The 20,561-nt window shown below is 35.9% G+C and overlaps 1 protein-coding gene across 3 annotated transcripts in view; it reads left to right on the top strand.

Moving 5' to 3' along the window:
* anapc4 (anaphase promoting complex subunit 4) overlaps positions 1-20,561 on the top strand; it is an 82,584-nt gene that overhangs the window by 52,551 nt on the left and 9,472 nt on the right. For all 3 annotated transcript variants that reach the window (XM_061977484.2, XM_072915058.1, XM_061977483.2), the window contains exons 18-22: positions 2,765-2,821; positions 2,893-2,949; positions 13,239-13,332; positions 15,507-15,604; positions 15,686-15,747. In XM_061977484.2, the coding sequence (XP_061833468.2) occupies positions 2,765-2,821; positions 2,893-2,949; positions 13,239-13,332; positions 15,507-15,604; positions 15,686-15,747 (368 nt within the window). The remainder of the gene's footprint in view (positions 1-2,764; positions 2,822-2,892; positions 2,950-13,238; positions 13,333-15,506; positions 15,605-15,685; positions 15,748-20,561) is intronic.

Below are 20,561 nucleotides of genomic sequence, written 5' to 3'. Positions count from 1 at the left end.
GTGCTCACTTTTCCCTGCTTTTAAACATGTCTAAACCTGTGTTGTGCTCACCTTTACCTGCTTTTAAACATGTCTAAACCTGTGTTGTGCTCACCTTTACCTGCTTTTAAACATGTCTAAACCTGGGTTGTGCTCACCTTTACCTGCTTTTAAACATGTCTAAACCTGTGTTGAGCTCACCTTTACCTGCTTTTAAACATGTCTAAACCTGTGTTGTGCTCACCTTTACCTGCTTTTAAACATGTCTAAACCTGTGTTGTGCTCACCTTTACCTGCTTTTCAACATGTCTAAACCTGTGTTGTGCTCACCTTTACCTGCTTTTAAACATGTCTAAACCTGTGTTGTGCTCACCTTTCCCTGCTTTTCAACATGTCTAAACCTGTGTTGTGCTCACCTTTACCTGCTTTTCAACTTGTCTAAACCTGTGTTGTGCTCACCTTTCCCTGCTTTTAAACATGTCTAAACCTGTGTTGTGCTCACCTTTACCTGCTTTTCAACATGTCTAAACCTGTGTTGTGCTCTCCTTTCCCTGCTTTTAAACATGTCTAAACCTGTGTTGTGCTCACCTTTACCTGCTTTTAAACATGTCTAAACCTGTGTTGTGCTCACCTTTACCTGCTTTTCAACCTGTCTAACCTGTGTTGTGCGCACCTTTGCCTGCTTTTAAACATGTCTAAACCTGTGTTGTGCTCACCTTTACCTGCTTTTAAACATGTCTAAACCTGTGTTGTGCTCACCTTTACCTGCTTTTAAACATGTCTAAACCTGTGTTGTGCTCACCTTTACCTGCTTTTAAACATGTCTAAACCTGTGTTGGGCTCACCTTTACCTGCTTTTAAACATGTCTAAACCTGTGTTGTGCTCACCTTTACCTGCTTTTAAACATGTCTAAACCTGTGTTGTGCTCACCTTTACCTGCTTTTAAACATGTCTAAACCTGTGTTGGGCTCACCTTTACCTGCTTTTAAACATGTCTAAACCTGTGTTGTGCTCACCTTTACCTGCTTTTAAACATGTCTAAACCTGTGTTGGGCTCACCTTTACCTGCTTTTAAACATGTCTAAACCTGTGTTGGGCTCACCTTTACCTGCTTTTAAACATGTCTAAACCTGTGTTGTGCTCACCTTTACCTGCTTTTAAACATGTCTAAACCTGTGTTGTGCTCTCACCTTTACTTGCTTTTAAACATGTCTAAACCTGGGTTGTGCTCACCTTTACCTGCTTTTAAACATGTCTAAACCTGTGTTGTGCTCACCTTTACCTGCTTTTCAACTTGTCTAAACCTGTGTTGTGCTCACCTTTACCTGCTTTTCAACTTGTCTAAACCTGGGTTGTGCTCACCTTTACCTGCTTTTAAACATGTCTAAACCTGGGTTGTGCTCACCTTTACCTGCTTTTCAACATGTCTAAACCTGTGTTGTGCTCACTTTTCCCTGCTTTTAAACATGTCTAAACCTGTGTTGTGCTCACCTTTACCTGCTTTTAAACATGTCTAAACCTGTGTTGTGCTCACCTTTACCTGCTTTTAAACATGTCTAAACCTGGGTTGTGCTCACCTTTACCTGCTTTTCAACATGTCTAAACCTGTGTTGTGCTCACCTTTACCTGCTTTTCAACTTGTCTAAACCTGTGTTGTGCTCACCTTTACCTGCTTTTAAACATGTCTAAACCTGTGTTGTGCTCACCTTTACCTGCTTTTCAACTTGTCTAAACCTGTGTTGTGCTCACCTTTACCTGCTTTTCAACTTGTCTAAACCTGGGTTGTGCTCACCTTTACCTGCTTTTAAACATGTCTAAACCTGGGTTGTGCTCACCTTTACCTGCTTTTCAACATGTCTAAACCTGTGTTGTGCTCACTTTTCCCTGCTTTTAAACATGTCTAAACCTGTGTTGTGCTCACCTTTACCTGCTTTTAAACATGTCTAAACCTGTGTTGTGCTCACCTTTACCTGCTTTTAAACATGTCTAAACCTGTGTTGTGCTCACCTTTACCTGCTTTTAAACATGTCTAAACCTGTGTTGTGCTCACCTTTACCTGCTTTTAAACATGTCTAAACCTGTGTTGTGCTCACCTTTACCTGCTTTTAAACATGTCTAAACCTGTGTTGTGCTCACCTTTACCTGCTTTTAAACATGTCTAAACCTGTGTTGTGCTCTCCTTTACCTGCTTTTAAACATGTCTAAACGTGTGTTGTGCTCACCTTTACCTGCTTTTAAACATGTCTAAACCTGTGTTGTGCTCACCTTTACCTGCTTTTAAACGTGTCTAAACCTGTGTTGTGCTCACCTTTACCTGCTTTTAAACATGTCTAAACCTGTGTTGTGCTCACCTTTACCTGCTTTTAAACATGTCTAAACCTGTGTTGTGCTCACCTCTACCTGCTTTTAAACATGTCTAAACCTGGGTTGTGCTCACCTTTACCTGCTTTTAAACATGTCTAAACCTGTGTTGTGCTCACCTTTACCTGCTTTTAAACATGTCTAAACCAGTGTTGTGCTTTCACCTTTACCTGCTTTTAAACATGTCTAAACCAGTGTTGTGCTCACCTTTACCTGCTTTTCAACTTGTCTAAAACATGTGTTGTGCTCTCACCTTTCCCTGCTTTTCAAACTTGTGTTGTGCCCACCTATACCTGTTTTTCAACCCGTCTAAACGTGTGTTGTGCTCATCTTTACCTGCTTTTAAACATGTCTAAATGTGTGTTGTGCTCACCTTTACCTGCTTTTAAATATGTCTAAACCTGTGTTGTGCTCACCTTTTAGATGACCCAGAAGGACATCTCCTTTGTGGCAGACTTCCTGTCAGAGCATTTCAGTGAAGTGAGGTGGCGATAAAAGCTGGCACACATAAATACTATACATGACTTCAAAGATGTTTTTTACTACCACAGAATGAACAACTATTTGATCGCAAAGGGAAGTACTTCAATATAGAGCGCGTTGGTCAGGTAAGCATTTTAGACTTCTTGGCAAGTATGACTATGGCACAACATACAGGACTGTGGTACCATACCATGCCAACTTTATTTATAATGGTACATCGACTATGGCACAACATACAGGACTGTGGTACCATACCATACCAACTTTATTTATAATGGTACATCGACTATGGCACAACATACAGGACTGTGGTACCATACCATATCAACATTATTTATAATGGTACATCGACTATGGCACAACATACAGGACTGTGGTACCATACCATATCAACATTATTTATAATGGTACATCGACTATGGCACATCATACAGGACAGTGGTACCATACCATACCAGCTTTATTTATAATGGTACCTCGGCCATGGCACATCATACAGGACTGTGGTACCATACTAACTTTATTTATAATGGTACCTCGGCCATGGCACATTATACAGGACTGTGGTACCATACCATACCAACTTTATTTATAATGGTACATCGACTATGGCACATCATACAGGACAGTGGTACCATACCATACCAGCTTTATTTATAATGGTACCTCGGCCATGGCACATCATACAGGACTGTGGTACCATACTAACTTTATTTATAATGGTACCTCGGCCATGGCACATTATACAGGACTGTGCTACCATACCATACCAACTTTATTTATAATGGTACATCGACTATGGCACATCATACATGACTGTGGTACCATACCAACTTTATTTATAATGGTACATCAACTATGGCACAACATACAGGACCGTGGTACTATCCCATACCAACTTTATTTATAATGGTACCTCGGCCATGGCACAACATACAGGACTGTGGTACCGAACCGGACCAACTTTATTTATAATGGTACATCGGCTATGGCACAACATACAGGACCGTGGTACCATACAATACCAACTTTATTTATAGTGGTACATCGACTATGGCACATCATACAGGACTGTGGTACCATACCATACCAACTTTATTTATAATGGTATCTCGGCCATGGCACAACATACAGGACTGTGGTACCATATCAACTTTATTTATAATGGTACATCGACTATGGCACAACATACAGGACTGTGGTACCATACCATACCAACTTTATTTATAATGGTACATCGACTATGGCACAACATACAGGACCGTGGTACTATACCATACCAACTTTATTTATAATGGTACCTCGGCCATGGCACAACATACAGGACTGTGGTACCGAACCGGACCAACTTTATTTATAATGGTACATCGGCTATGGCACAACATACAGGACCGTGGTACCATACAATACCAACTTTATTTATAGTGGTACATCGACTATGGCACATTATACAGGACTGTGGTACCATACCATACCAACTTTATTTATAATGGTACCTCAGCCTTGGCACATCATACAGGACTGTGCTACCATACCATACCAACTTTATTTATAATGGTACATCGACTATGGCACAACATACAGGACTGTGGTACCATACCATACCAACTTTATTTATAATGGTACATCGACTATGGCACAACATACAGGACCGTGGTACTATACCATACCAACTTTATTTATAATGGTACATCGACTATGGCACAACATACAGGACTGTGGTACCATACCATACCAACTTTATTTATAATGGTACATCGACTATGGCACAACATACAGGACCGTGGTACTATACCATACCAACTTTATTTATAATGGTACCTCGGCCAAGGCACAACATACAGGACTGTGGTACCGAACCGGACCAACTTTATTTATAATGGTACATCGGCTATGGCACAACATACAGGACCGTGGTACCATACAATACCAACTTTATTTATAGTGGTACATCGACTATGGCACATTATACAGGACTGTGGTACCATACCATACCAACTTTATTTATAATGGTACCTCAGCCTTGGCACATCATACAGGACTGTGCTACCATACCATACCAACTTTATTTATAATGGTACACCGACTATGGCACAACATACAGGACTGTGGTACCATACCATACCAACTTTATTTATAATGGTACATCGACTATGGCACAACATACAGGACCGTGGTACTATACCATACCAACTTTATTTATAATGGTACCTCGGCCATGGCACAACATACAGGACTGTGGTACCGAACCGGACCAACTTTATTTATAATGGTACATCGGCTATGGCACAACATACAGGGCCGTGGTACCATACAATACCAACTTTATTTATAGTGGTACATCGACTATGGCACATTATACAGGACTGTGGTACCATACCATACCAACTTTATTTATAATGGTACCTCAGCCTTGGCACATCATACAGGACTGTGCTACCATACCATACCAACTTTATTTATAATGGTACACCGACTATGGCACAACATACAGGACTGTGGTACCATACCATACCAACTTTATTTATAATGGTACATCGACTATGGCACAACATACAGGACCGTGGTACTATACCATACCAACTTTATTTATAATGGTACCTCGGCCATGGCACAACATACAGGACTGTGGTACCGAACCGGACCAACTTTATTTATAATGGTACATCGGCTATGGCACAACATACAGGGCCGTGGTACCATACAATACCAACTTTATTTATAGTGGTACATCGACTATGGCACATTATACAGGACTGTGGTACCATACCATACCAACTTTATTTATAATGGTACCTCAGCCTTGGCACATCATACAGGACTGTGCTACCATACCATACCAACTTTATTTATAATGGTACATCGACTATGGCACAACATACAGGACTGTGGTACCATACCATACCAACTTTATTTATAATGGTACATCGACTATGGCACAACATACAGGACCGTGGTACTATACCATACCAACTTTATTTATAATGGTACCTCGGCCATGGCACAACATACAGGACTGTGGTACCGAACCGGACCAACTTTATTTATAATGGTACATCGGCTATGGCACAACATACAGGACCGGGGTACCATACAATACCAACTTTATTTATAGTGGTACATCGACTATGGCACATTATACAGGACTGTGGTACCATACCATACCAACTTTATTTATAATGGTACCTCAGCCTTGGCACATCATACAGGACTGTGCTACCATACCATACCAACTTTATTTATAATGGTACATCGACTATGGCACATCATACATGACTGTGGTACCATACCAACTTTATTTATAATGGTACATCGACTATGGCACAACATACAGGACCGTGGTACTATCCCAAACCAACTTTATTTATAATGGTACCTCGGCCATGGCACAACATACAGGACTGTGGTACCGAACCGGACCAACTTTATTTATAATGGTACATCGGCTATGGCACAACATACCAGAGGTGTGGACTCGAGTCACATGACTTGGACTCGAGTCAGACTCGAGTCATGAATTTGATGACTTTAGACTCGACTTGACAAAAAGTGAAGAGACTTGCAACTCGACTTAGACTTTAACATCAATGACTTGTGACTTCACTTGGACTTGAGCCTTTTGACTTGACATGACTTGACATGACTTGCCACTTTCCCCAAAATCCAAAGCTTAAAAAGTTATTTGGAAGCGCTCCGTATTTTAAATTTTCTTCGTCTGTGTCTTATCAGCGTGTTGTTCCTGTCAGTTGGTGTGCTGTCAGTACAACAGCCAATCAAATTAGATCTACGTTGTTTTCATCACACAGCATTCATCCAATCAAATTGCAGGAGAACCAATGACCAAGAGTTGTCCAACAACGTGCCAGTGGGAAACAATTATGCCAAAATTGGTTTCGTTCGGGAATAAAAACTACGACTTGGTCAACAAAAAACGAATTGCTATATGCAAATCACGCAGTTCGATTATTACAGACGGAGACGCAACAACTTCCAACTTCGTTCGACATTTGAAGTTGCACAAAGAAGGGTAAGTTTTGAATGTAAGATAACGTTTATTGGCTAAGTAACGTGACTTTTATTTTTTGTGTAGTTAAATCAGTGAGGCTGCAAACTCACTGCTAACGTTATAACCATAGACATCTTATAAGTAAACGCAGCATGGAGCGCTACTGCCTACTGGCGCAGACGAGACGCGTGGCCGCCATCTTGGAGTGGTGATCCGCTCCATTCAGTGCAATTAATTTGGCAGGAGCAATGAACTGTCAGCGCATTTAATTCATTTTACCTCACTGAATACCACTGATTTTCACGCGCTTTTTTGTCATACGTGTAGCTATGATAACAGACACATGTTTTGGCGTGTTTTATTATTCATAGTTTGCTTAACAGTAATAGAATATTCTTATATGCTATAAGTGACCAGACGTCCGAGATCAAAACTGGGAATATAATCCCAGAGAAGGGGGAAAAAAACGGTAAGCTATTTTTAAGTTGAAGAAACAATATGATTAGGATATATACATGCGTGTATCCTACATAAACAATGTATGAATACATTAGATATCTATACATCTTATAGACTGTATCTCTGTTGCTGCAGCAGCAGAGAGTTTATTCTGTCCTGACACTTTGTATTGATATTTTCTATTACATTCTTCCCTTAAATGATAATGTTTGCAGTGATTGTTTTATATGTATTTTTTTATGTAAGTCGCTTTGGATAAAAGCGTCTGCCAAATACTTAAACATATACAGTATAAACACCTGAAAGTCTTCATATCAGCTAAAACCACCAATCTGTTTCACTGGATTCAGAATAAAACCAAATTCTGTTTTACCCAACAATGTTAGTATTTGAATATTGTTACTTGAAGACTTATTCCTGGTTACAATTATACTGTTAAGAAAGTATTGTCTTATACTTTGCCTAAAATGAGAATGCATCATAATCAGTGGCGGCTGGTGAATTTTGTTTTAGGTGGGGCTGAAAGTTTGTAAACCAAACCCCTGTAGGGGCGTCAGCCTCCCCCAGAAGATTTCTTTGTGATTTTCACATACAAATATTGAAGATCTTTGCTCCTTCTCAACTCTGTGGTAATATTATTTTCATAAAATACAACCAATAGTACGTTAATGTTAACTCTTACTTGTGAAAAGTAATCCCCCGATTCCTATTTTCAACAGTCCGCTCATTTGAGCAGGAAAACGCTACCTGTCAACTGTCAGTTTAGGCTGCTCGCCGGCTCCTCATCACCACTTCAAGATGGCGGCCAAATTGCTCACGTCACAGCAACCAATGCTGCGTCTACTTATAAGATGTCTATTGTTATAACATCATTGCAAACACGGCAATCTATTGCGTCCACTGCAGTTCGCTACCTTATTCATACTTTTTGTCAAGTGTTTTTTTTTAAGCAGGGTTGCATGAGGTACCTACACATAACGTTACGTTAGTCAATGTATCACACACAGTAACATTACGTTAGTCAATGTATCACACACAGTAACGTAACGTTAGACGGCAGTCAGCAGCACCGCGTATTTTAGCCACCTACAAAAAGACAAACATAGTCAAATAAAGGTCAGTTAAAATGTATACTATATTAAGAATATGTGTACATATTGCATAGGGCCCTGGCATCTAAAAAGTACAACTCTGTTCATTGTTATGTTCATATATTTGTTATGTTTTTCATGTGTACGCACACATAAACACACATACAGTATGAGATGAGATCAATGAGATAAGGTAAGAACAGGACAGAAACTGCTGTGGAACTAGTTACAATGCAATATGCCATGGAAATACCATGTTAACACTTTTGTGCAAATAAGTACAGTTGCACTTGTTTTTTCAAATGTGTTTATTCTGTAAAGCAGGGGTGCTCATTACGTCGATCGCGAGCTACCGGTCGATCTCGGAGGGTGTGTCAGTCGATCACCAGCCAGGCATTAAAAAAATAGTCCTAAAAATGAGCGATCATAAATCTTCACTATGACGTCACTTTCCTCACTTGATTGATATTCACGGCACCCGAGGGTCTTCTGAGATGACGCTGGCTGCTGCCAGCTCCCTAAAATTACCGACTGGAAAGCGAGAAACACTTTATTTCAACAGACTCTGGCGCCGTACCTGTCGTTAAAACTCCAAAGACCGACTGCACAGTTGCACAGTTGCGCTAACAAAATAAGAGTCTCAGAAAGCTGGCGTGCACAAGCTAGCAAGCTACGGAGTTTGCCGACAATGTATTTCTTGTAAAGTGTATACAAAGGAGTACGGAAGCTGGACAAATAAGATGGCAAAAACCAACCACTTTCATGTGGTATTGGACAGAAAGGAGGACTTTTTTTCTCCTCCATTTGAAAATGCGGACGTTATCAGCACCACTGTCCAATCAATGCAAGTCATCAGAATCAGGTAATACACCAACTTATATTATTGTCTTCATGAAAGAAAGGAATGTATATGTGTTAAACATGCTTGTATTATCTTTAAACACCTTTAACTTATTAACAATATTAACTATATGTGTTAAACATGCTTGTATTATCTTTAAACACCTTTAACTTGTTAACAATATTAACTATATGTGTTAAACATGCTTGTATTATCTTTAAACACCTTTAAGTTGTTAACAATATTAACTATATGTATTAAACATTCTTGTATTATCATTAAACACCTTTAATTTATTAACTATGTGTTAAACATGCTTGTATTATCATTAAACACCTTTAACTTGTTAACAATATTAACTATATGTGTTAAACATGCTTGCATTATCATTAAACACCTTTAACTTGTTAACAAAAATATATATTTCATAAATAAGTAAATATAAATTATATATATGAATGAGGTAGATCCCCACGACTTGATCAATTGAAAAGTAGCTCGCCTGCAGAAAAAGTGTGAGCACCCCTGCTGTAAAGGAATGAGTTACATGTTTAAAATGACTGGTTAATGGTGCTATTTTGAAGTGCTATGTCACCACTATCTTTTTCCCTGCAATTTCAAATGCACTTGTTTTAATAAATAAATACAGTGTTTTAAAAGCATACACAATCTGTGTAAATACATTAGTCTGTGGTTAAAACGACTTGAAAGGACTCGAAACTCAAAATGCAGGACTTGGGACTTGACTTGAGACTTTCCAGTCTTGACTTTGGACTTGACTCGGACTTGCCTGTCTTGACTCGGGACTTGACTCGAGACTTGAGGGCAAAGACTTGAGACTTACTTGTGACTTGCAAAGCAATGACTTGGTCCCACCTCTGCAACATACAGGACCGTGGTACCATACAAAACCAACTTTATTTATAATGGCACATCGACTATGGCACAACATACAGGACCGTGGTACCATACCATACCAACTTTGTTTATAATGGTACCTCGGCTATGGCACAACATACAGGACTGTGGTACCGAATCGGACCAACTTTATTTATAATGGTACATCGGCTACGACACAACATACAGGACCGTGGTACCATACCATACCAACTTTATTTATAATGGTACCTCGGCCTTGGCACATCATACAGGACCATGGTACTATACCATATCAACTTTATTTATAATAGTACATCGACTATGGCACAACACACAGGACCGTGGTACCATACCATACCAACTTTATTTATAATGGTACCTCGGCCATGGCACAACATACAGGACCGTGGTACTATACCATATCAACTTTATTTATAATAGTACATCGACTATGGCACAACATACAGGACTGTGGTAACGAACCAGACCAACTTTATTTATAATGGTACCTCGGTCATGGCACAACATACAGGACAGTGGTACCATACCAACTTTATTTATGATGGTACCTCGACTTACCAGTGGAATTGGCTTCCTGACGGAGCTCCTAACTCAAAATACTCCTATTTCAAAATAATGTTCCTCATCGAAATAAATTTAAATTCAATTATTCCATTCTTTGTCCACGAAAAGCAGCACAATTTAAAGAAAAATTTACTTGTACCGTAGTTAAGAAATATTGCATAAAAACAGAATACCATTGAATGTAGGGTTAGGGTCACTTCTAATGCTTGGACAAAGAAAGTGATGTCTCCAAACTTGCCAAGCCTCACGCTTTGAGCGTGAAAGTCATGCAATTTAACACAGGGGGGGTGTATATGCCCATTGTCTTGGGTGTGTTGATGTAGTGTCTATAGGCCTGGGGTCGTTCTGCATGCAAGCAAAAGTTCGACTCCAGGTGTCGTTACGGAGGGAAGGAGGTCAAAAGCGTCCATCATTGAGGAGTCCTCGGGGGACGTTTTCAGAACAGCCTGCTCCTGTTGTTGCAGCGTCAAGGCTATTCGAGGGAGTCAAATCGTAGATTCAAATTTTTGTTTTTCCGCGAGCAGACATTACAATGGCTGGTCTATTCTGTTCGTCCATGCTGGCTCTCATATCCAATTATTCCCTTTCAACCAGCTTTTCCATGATGTGATCCATCTTGCGATTCAGTTCAGAAATCGCCCCAGTCTGTGATCCCACAGCCCGGCCCAAACCTTCCATTGTGACGAACAGCCTTTGGGCTCCTTGAGTGGCTGCCATCGTCTTACGAATTTGACGATACACCAGAGCAATGCCCAGCTCAATTAGCAGGTGCCCCACAATCACGGTTCCAAATAGGTAGATGTCTTCCACATCCTCAATGGAAAGGACTGAGAGGCACATGATTCTCCATTTATCCCAGGAATCTCTCACGTACCCCGCTTGCATTTGAATGACCAAAATAACTAATCCATAAGTTCTTCTGCCTAAATTTAGCCAGGCACCACGCAATGTAAACCAATCAGTAGCACCGCAAAGCGGGTCTTGTTGTCTTTATCTTTCACACACACCTCAGCGTAGTGTTGTCAACTTGGCAACTTGCTCGCTAAATCTAGCATCTTTCCAAACCCCGTTAGTGACTTTCTTCCTCAAAAGCGACTAGCGACACATCTAGCGACTTCGAACTGTTTGTTTACGTTAGCATTGTTAGCTTGAGTTGTTGTGTAGCTAACTTAGCCTTCCAATGATTATAGCGTCACGATCCACCGGCAAAATAAAGACGTTTTCCTAAAAAGTAATTTAATTGGATCGTTGCCTACCATGTTTGGCAATGGACCAGTTAGTAATATAATCCCTCAACGATTATGTAGCCCGTAGTTTAGCTAACTATCAGCTGACTCGGACTTGTATTGTTTACAAGTGCGTCAAAGCAGCAGGGCAGTAAAAGTATTAACATGATATAGAAAATCATTTTATTGTCAATATACACATGTATATGTCCAGGATCTAGCATTGGAGAGAGAAAAACTCTCTAGAAGTTTAACCTTAGCAAGCGTCGTCTCCTCCTTCAGCCAACTACTAAACACGGTGAGCCGCATGGTCACCCTATATTATCTGGGATGTTGTGTTGTGGTGAAGATCAAGTAAAATTAGATCATCGATCACCGTAGAATGAAGAAGGCTGACAAAAGGCTAGTCAGCGTGAGGGGGCGTGGTATGGAAGGCTTAATTTGCATCTAACAACCAACCCTTTTTGAAGGAAGCTAATTGTCAGGTTCAAACACCAAGCTATCTATTAAACAGGACAAGAAGGATTCAATTTAGCTCATGAGGAGAGCGCGTGGAACTGCACCCTCGTACAGTGTCACCTCACGCTCTGAGGAAAAAGTTCCCGCGCTTCCCCATTTATTTGGGCATTCCCTGATTACATAGCTGGAGCTACTTCTAAGGGTAGGGGTCACATTATGCAGCAGCCTAGTACTAGTTCATAAACAGTTAAAACAAAATGTGCTTGGAGCGGTGTCAGGTTTGCCCCTTCTCTGCTCGTCCGCCTTATCTTCTTTGAGACTTTGGGTCCTGATAAGGCCCGTCCCGTGGCTGTCCAGATCTGAAAAACAGACACTTCTACGGCGAGGCACATTCCAGACACACAGTGGAGATTTACAAGCTGTCCGCCTTTGCATGATACAACAAGCGACAGCTGTGTGAGCACAAGTGGATAGCAACCAGTGCCAAGCAAACAAGTTGTGTGATAACTTATATACAATTATTCTGACACTAATCATTGGCTTGAAGTCTTTACAGCCGAGTCTATGCAAAATGTTGAGCAAAGAACCATCATTACATGCTCTGTAGACCAAAGTGAAGTGTTCAAAAATAGGGAAAAATCATGACATGACCTCTTTAAAACAAAAACTCGCTGACAGATGGCCCATATCCCGAAAAATTGAGTAAGTTGAGGACTCGCACGCGGAGGTAGCACTCTTTGTAAACAAAGGACTCTTGTTTGAACAGGGTGACATTGTTCTTTTCCTTGTTTTCTGCAACATAAAATGTATAAAATAGTTATCAATTGACCCACTAATTGATTAGTGACTTTCCTTTGTCTCAACGTAGTACCTTAAGGACGAGGACGAGGACCTTGTATCGCCGCCAAGCACCAGGGGGAACCAGTGGGTGAAGTTCTTACAGGACAGCACAAACCTGAAGGGTGAATCTTGTTTTTGTTGTTTCATCATCACTATCATCATGTGTGTTTTCTAGACAGTCCTATGTTGTTTCATCATCCCTATCATCATGTGTGTTTTCTAGACAGTCCTATGTTGTTTCATCATCCCTATCATCATGTGTGTTTTCTAGACAGTCCTATGTTGTTTCATCATCCCTATCATCATGTGTGTTTTCTAGACAGTCCTATGTTGTTTCATCATCACTATCATGTGTGTTTTCTAGACAGTCCTACGTTGTTTCATCATCACTATCATCATGTGTGTTTTCTAGACAGTCCTATGTTGTTTCATCATCCCTATCATCATTTGTGTTTTCTAGACAGTCCTATGTTGTTTCATCATCACTATCATGTGTGTTTTCTAGACAGTCCTATGTTGTTTCATCATCCCTATCATCATGTGTGTTTTCTAGACAGTCCTATGTTGTTTCATCGTCACTATCATCATGTGTGTTTTCTATACAGTCCTACGTTGTTTCATCATCACTATCATCATGTGTGTTTTCTAGACAGTCCTATGTTGTTTCATCATCCCTATCATCATGTGTGTTTTCTAGACAGTCCTATGTTGTTTCATCATCACTATCATCATGTGTGTTTTCTATACAGTCCTACGTTGTTTCATCATCACTATCATCATGTGTGTTTTCTAGACAGTCCTATGTTGTTTCATCATCACTATCATGTGTGTTTTCTAGATAGTCCTATGTTGTTTCATCATCACTATCATCATGTGTGTTTTCTAGACAGTCCTAAGTTGTTTCATCATCCCTATCATCATATGTGTTTTCTAGACAGTCCTATGTTGTTTCATCATCACTATCATCATGTGTGTTTTCTAGACAGTCCTATGTTGTTTCATCATCCCTATCATCATGTGTGTTTTCTAGACAGTCCTACGTTGTTTCATCATCACTATCATCATGTGTGTTTTCTGGACAGTCCTATGTTGTTTCATCATCCCTATCATCATTTGTGTTTTCTAGACAGTCCTATGTTGTTTCATCATCACTATCATGTGTGTTTTCTAGACAGTCCTATGTTGTTTCATCATCACTATCATCATGTGTGTTTTCTAGTCAGTCCTACGTTGTTTCATCATCACTATCATGTGTGTTTTCTAGACAGTCCTATGTTGTTTCATCATCACTATCATGTGCGTTTTCTAGACAGTCCTATGTTGTTTCATCATCACTATCATGTGTGTTTTCTAGATAGTCCTATGTTGTTTCATCATCACTATCATCATGTGTGTTTTCTAGACAGTCCTATGTTGTTTCATCATCCCTATCATCATATGTGTTTTCTAGACAGTCCTATGTTGTTTCATCATCACTATCATCATGTGTGTTTTCTAGACAGTCCTATGTTGTTTCATCATCCCTATCATCATGTGTGTTTTCTAGACAGTCCTACGTTGTTTCATCATCACTATCATCATGTGTGTTTTCTAGACAGTCCTATGTTGTTTCATCATCCCTATCATCATTTGTGTTTTCTAGACAGTCCTATGTTGTTTCATCATCACTATCATGTGTGTTTTCTAGACAGTCCTATGTTGTTTCATCATCACTATCATCATGTGTGTTTTCTAGTCAGTCCTACGTTGTTTCATCATCACTATCATGTGTGTTTTCTAGTCAGTCCTATGTTGTTTCATCATCACTATCATGTGCGTTTTCTAGACAGTCCTATGTTGTTTCATCATCCCTATCATCATGTGTGTTTTCTAGACAGTCCTACGTTGTTTCATCATCACTATCATCATGTGTGTTTTCTAGACAGTCCTATGTTGTTTCATCATCACTATCATCATGTGTGTTTTCTAGACAGTTCTATGTTGTTTCATCATCCCTATCATCATGTGTGTTTTCTAGACAGTCCTACGTTGTTTCATCATCCCTATCATCATGTGTGTTTTCTAGACAGTCCTACGTTGTTTCATCATCACTATCATCATGTGTATTTTCTAAACAGTCCTATGTTGTTTCATCATCACTATCATGTGTGTTTTCTAGACAGTCCTACGTTGTTTCATCATCACTATCATCATGTGTGTTTTCTAGACAGTCCTATGTTATTTCATCATCACTATCATGTGTGTTTTCTAGACAGTCCTATGTTGTTTCATCATCACTATCATGTGTGTTTTCTAGACAGTCCTATGTTGTTTCCTTCATTTCCACAAAAGTCATTGCACTATGTCAAGAGGTTGATGGAGAACGCCATCGAGCTGTGTCTGCAGAAACCAGCGGTGCGTTTGCAGTTTTTCAAGCTTTTTTTTTTTTTAAATCCTCGCCACTCTGCTCATCTTCTGCTTTTGTTGACTGTGCAGGAAGTCATTGGGAAGTCTGTCAAACAGGCCGTCTGTCTACCTTTGTACACTGCACCTGTCAGGTAGCATCTCTCATCTCTGCTTCTCTTTGCTATCAAATATTCTTTATCTGCAGTGCATGTTGATACAATGTCCCAATAACTATGAAAATAATGATGATACAATGTCTAATAACTATGAAAATAATGTTGATACAATGTCTAATAACTATGAAAATAATGTTGATACAAGGTCTAATAACTATGAAAATAATGATGATACAATGTCTAATAACTATGAAAATAATGTTGATACAATGTCTAATAACTATGAATATAATGTCGATACAATGTCTAATAACTATGAAAATAAAGTCGATACAATGTCTAATAACTTTGAAAATAAAGTCGATACAATGTCTAATAACTTTGAAAATAATGTCTATACATGGTCTATTAACTATGAAAATAATGTTGATACAATGTCTAATAACTTTGAAAATAATGTCGATACAATGTCTAATAACTATGAAAATAATGTCGATACAATGTCTAATAAATATGAAAATAAAGTCGATACAATGTCTAATAACTTTGAAAATAATGTCTATACATGGTCTATTAACTATGAAAATAATGTTGATACAATGTCTAATAACTTTGAAAATAATGTCGATACAATGTCTAATAACTATGAAAATAATGTTGATACAATATATAATAACTATGAAAATAATGTTGATACAAGGTCTAATAACTATAAAAATAATGTTGATACAATGTCTAATAACTATGAAATGATGTTGATACAATGTCTCATAACTATGAAAATAATTGTGATACAATGTCTAATAACTATGAAAATAATGTTGATACAATGTCTAATAACTATGAAAATAATTTTGATACAATGTCTAATAAGTATGAAAATAATGTTGATGCATTGTCTAATAACTATGAAAATAATGTCGATACAATGTCTAATAACTATGAAAATAATGTTGATACAATGTCTAATAACTATGAAAATAATGTCGATACAATGTCTAATAACTATGAAAATAATGTTGATACAATGTCTAATAACTATGAAAATAATGTCGATACAATGTCTAATAACTATAAAAATAATGTTGATACAATGTCTAATAACTATGAAAATAATGTCGATACAATGTCTAATAACTATGAAAATAATGTTGATACAATGTCTAATAACTATGAAAATAATGTCGATACAATGTCTAATAACTATGAAAATAATGTTGATACAATGTCTAATAACTATGAAAATAATGTCGATACAATGTCTAATAACTATAAAAATAATGTTGATACAATGTCTAATAACTATGAAATGATGTTGATACAATGTCTAATAACTATGAAAATAATTGTGATACAATGTCTAATAACTATGAAAATAATGTTGATACAATGTCTAATAACTATGAAAATAATTTTGATACAATGTCTAATAACTATGAAAATAATGTTGATACAATGTCTAATAACTATGAAAATAATGTTGATACAATGTCTAATAACTATGAAAATAATGTCGATACAATGTCTAATAACTATGAAAATAATGTCGATACAATGTCTAATAACTATGAAAATAATGTTGATACAATGTCTAATAACTATGAAAATAATGTCGATACAATGTCTAATAACTATGAAAATAATGTTGATACAATGTCTAATAACCATGAAAATAATGTTGATACAATGTCTAATAACTATGAAAATAATGTTGATACAATGTCTAATAACTATGAAAATAATGTTGATACAATGTCTAATAACTATGAAAATAATGTCGATACAATGTCTAATAACTATGAAAATAATGTTGACACAATGTCTAATAACTATGAAAATAATGTCGATACAATGTCTAATAACTATGAAAATAATGTCGATACAATGTCTAATAACTATGAAAATAATGTCGATACAATGTCTAATAACTATGAAAATAATGTTGATACAATGTCTAATAACTATGAAAATAATGTCGATACAAGGTCTAATAACTATGAAAATAATGTTGATACAAGGTCTAATAACTATGAAAATAATGTCGATACAAGGTCTAATAACTATGAAAATAATGTCGATACAATGTCTAATAACTATGAAAATAATGTTGATACAAGGTCTAATAACTATGAAAATAATGTCGATACAAGGTCTAATAACTATGAAAATAATGTCGATACAATGTCTAATAACTATAAAAATAATGTTGATACAATGTCTAATAACTATGAAAATAATGTTGATACAATGTCTAATAACTATGAAAATAATGTTGGTACAATGTCTAATAACTGTGAAAATAATGTCGATACAATGTCTAATAACTGTGAAAATAATGTCGATACAATGTCTAATAACTATGAAAATAATGTTGATACAATGTCTAATAACTATGAAAATAATGTTGATACAAGGTCTAATAACTATGAAAATAATGTTGATACAATGTCTAATAACTATGAAAATAATGTTGATATAATGTCTAATAACTATGAAAATAATGTTGATACAATGTCTAATAACTATGAAAATAATGTCGATACGATGTCTTATAATTAAAATAATGTTGATACAATGTCTAATAACAATGAAAATAATGTTGATACAATGTCTAATAACTAAAATAATGTTGATACAATGTCTAATAACTAATATAATGTCGACACAATATCTAATAATTAAAATAATGTTGATACAATGTTTAATAACTATGAAAATAATGTTGATACAATGTCTACTAACTGAAAATAATGTTGATACAAGGTCTAATAACTATGAAAATAAAGTTGATACAATGTCTAATAACTATGAAAATAATGTTGATACAATGTCTAATAACTATGAAAATAATGTTGATACAATGTCTAATAACTATGAAAATAATGTTGATACAATGTCTAATAACTATGAAAATAATGTCGATACAATGTCTAATAACTATGAAAATAATGTTGACACAATGTCTAATAACTATGAAAATAATGTCGATACAATGTCTAATAACTATGAAAATAATGTCGATACAATGTCTAATAACTATGAAAATAATGTTGATACAATGTCTAATAACTATGAAAATAATGTTGATACAATGTTTAATAACTATGAAAATAATGTTGATACAATGTCTAATAACTATAAAAATAATGTTGATACAATGTCTAATAACTATGAAAATAATGTCGATACAATGTCTAATAACTATGAAAATAATGTTGACACAATGTCTAATAACTATGAAAATAATGTCGATACAATGTCTTATAATTAAAATAATGTTGATACAATGTCTAATAACTAAAATAATGTTGATACAATGTCTAATAACTAATATAATGTCGACACAATATCTAATAATTAAAATAATGTTGATACAATGTTTAATAACTATGAAAATAATGTTGATACAATGTCTACTAACTATGAAAATAATGTTGATACAAGGTCTAATAACTATGAAAATAAAGTTGATACAATGTCTAATAACTATGAAAATAATGTTGATACAATGTCTAATAACTATGAAAATAATGTTGATACAATGTCTAATACTTATGAAAATAATGTTGATACAATGTCTAATAACTATGAAAATAATGTCGATACAATGTCTAATAACTATGAAAATAATGTTGACACAATGTCTAATAACTATGAAAATAATGTCGATACAATGTCTAATAACTATGAAAATAATGTCGATACAATGTCTAATAACTATGAAAATAATGTTGATACAATGTCTAATAACTATGAAAATAATGTTGATACAATGTCTAATAACTATGAAAATAATGTCGATACAAGGTCTAATAACTATGAAAATAATGTTGATACAAGGTCTAATAACTATGAAAATAATGTCGATACAAGGTCTAATAACTATGAAAATAATGTCGATACAATGTCTAATAACTATGAAAATAATGTTGATACAAGGTCTAATAACTATGAAAATAATGTCGATACAAGGTCTAATAACTATGAAAATAATGTCGATACAAGGTCTAATAACTATGAAAATAATGTCGATACAATGTCTAATAACTATAAAAATAATGTTGATACAATGTCTAATAACTATAAAAAATAATGTTGATACAATGTCTAATAACTATGAAAATAATGTCGATACAATGTCTAATAACTATGAAAATAATGTTGACACAATGTCTAATAACTATGAAAATAATGTCGATACAATGTCTAATAACTATGAAAATAATGTCGATACAATGTCTAATAACTATGAAAATAATGTTGATACAAGGTCTAATAACTATGAAAATAATGTCGATACAAGGTCTAATAACTATGAAAATAATGTCGATACAATGTCTAATAACTATAAAAATAATGTTGATACAATGTCTAATAACTATAAAAATAATGTTGATACAATGTCTAATAACTATGAAAATAATGTCGATACAATGTCTAATAACTGTGAAAATAATGTCGATACAAGGTCTAATAACTATGAAAATAATGTTGATACAATGTCTAATAACTATGAAAATAATCTTGATACAATGTCTAATAACTATGAAAATAATGTTGATATAATGTCTAATAACTATGAAAATAATGTTGATACAATGTCTAATAACTATGAAAATAATGTCGATACAATGTCGTATAATTAAAATAATGTTGATACAATGTCTAATAACAATGAAAATAATGTTGATACAATGTCTAATAACTATGAAAATAATGTTGATACAATGTCTAATAACTATGAAAATAATGTCGATACAAGGTCTAATAACTATGAAAATAATGTCGATACAAGGTCTAATAACTATGAAAATAATGTCGATACAATGTCTAATAACTATAAAAATAAT

The sequence above is a fragment of the Nerophis lumbriciformis genome, linkage group LG18 (genome assembly GCF_033978685.3).
Source record: "Nerophis lumbriciformis linkage group LG18, RoL_Nlum_v2.1, whole genome shotgun sequence".
NCBI lineage: Eukaryota > Metazoa > Chordata > Actinopteri > Syngnathiformes > Syngnathidae > Nerophis > Nerophis lumbriciformis.
Note: the sequence above shows the minus strand (reverse complement) of the source record. Positions and strands in the feature narration are given on the sequence as shown.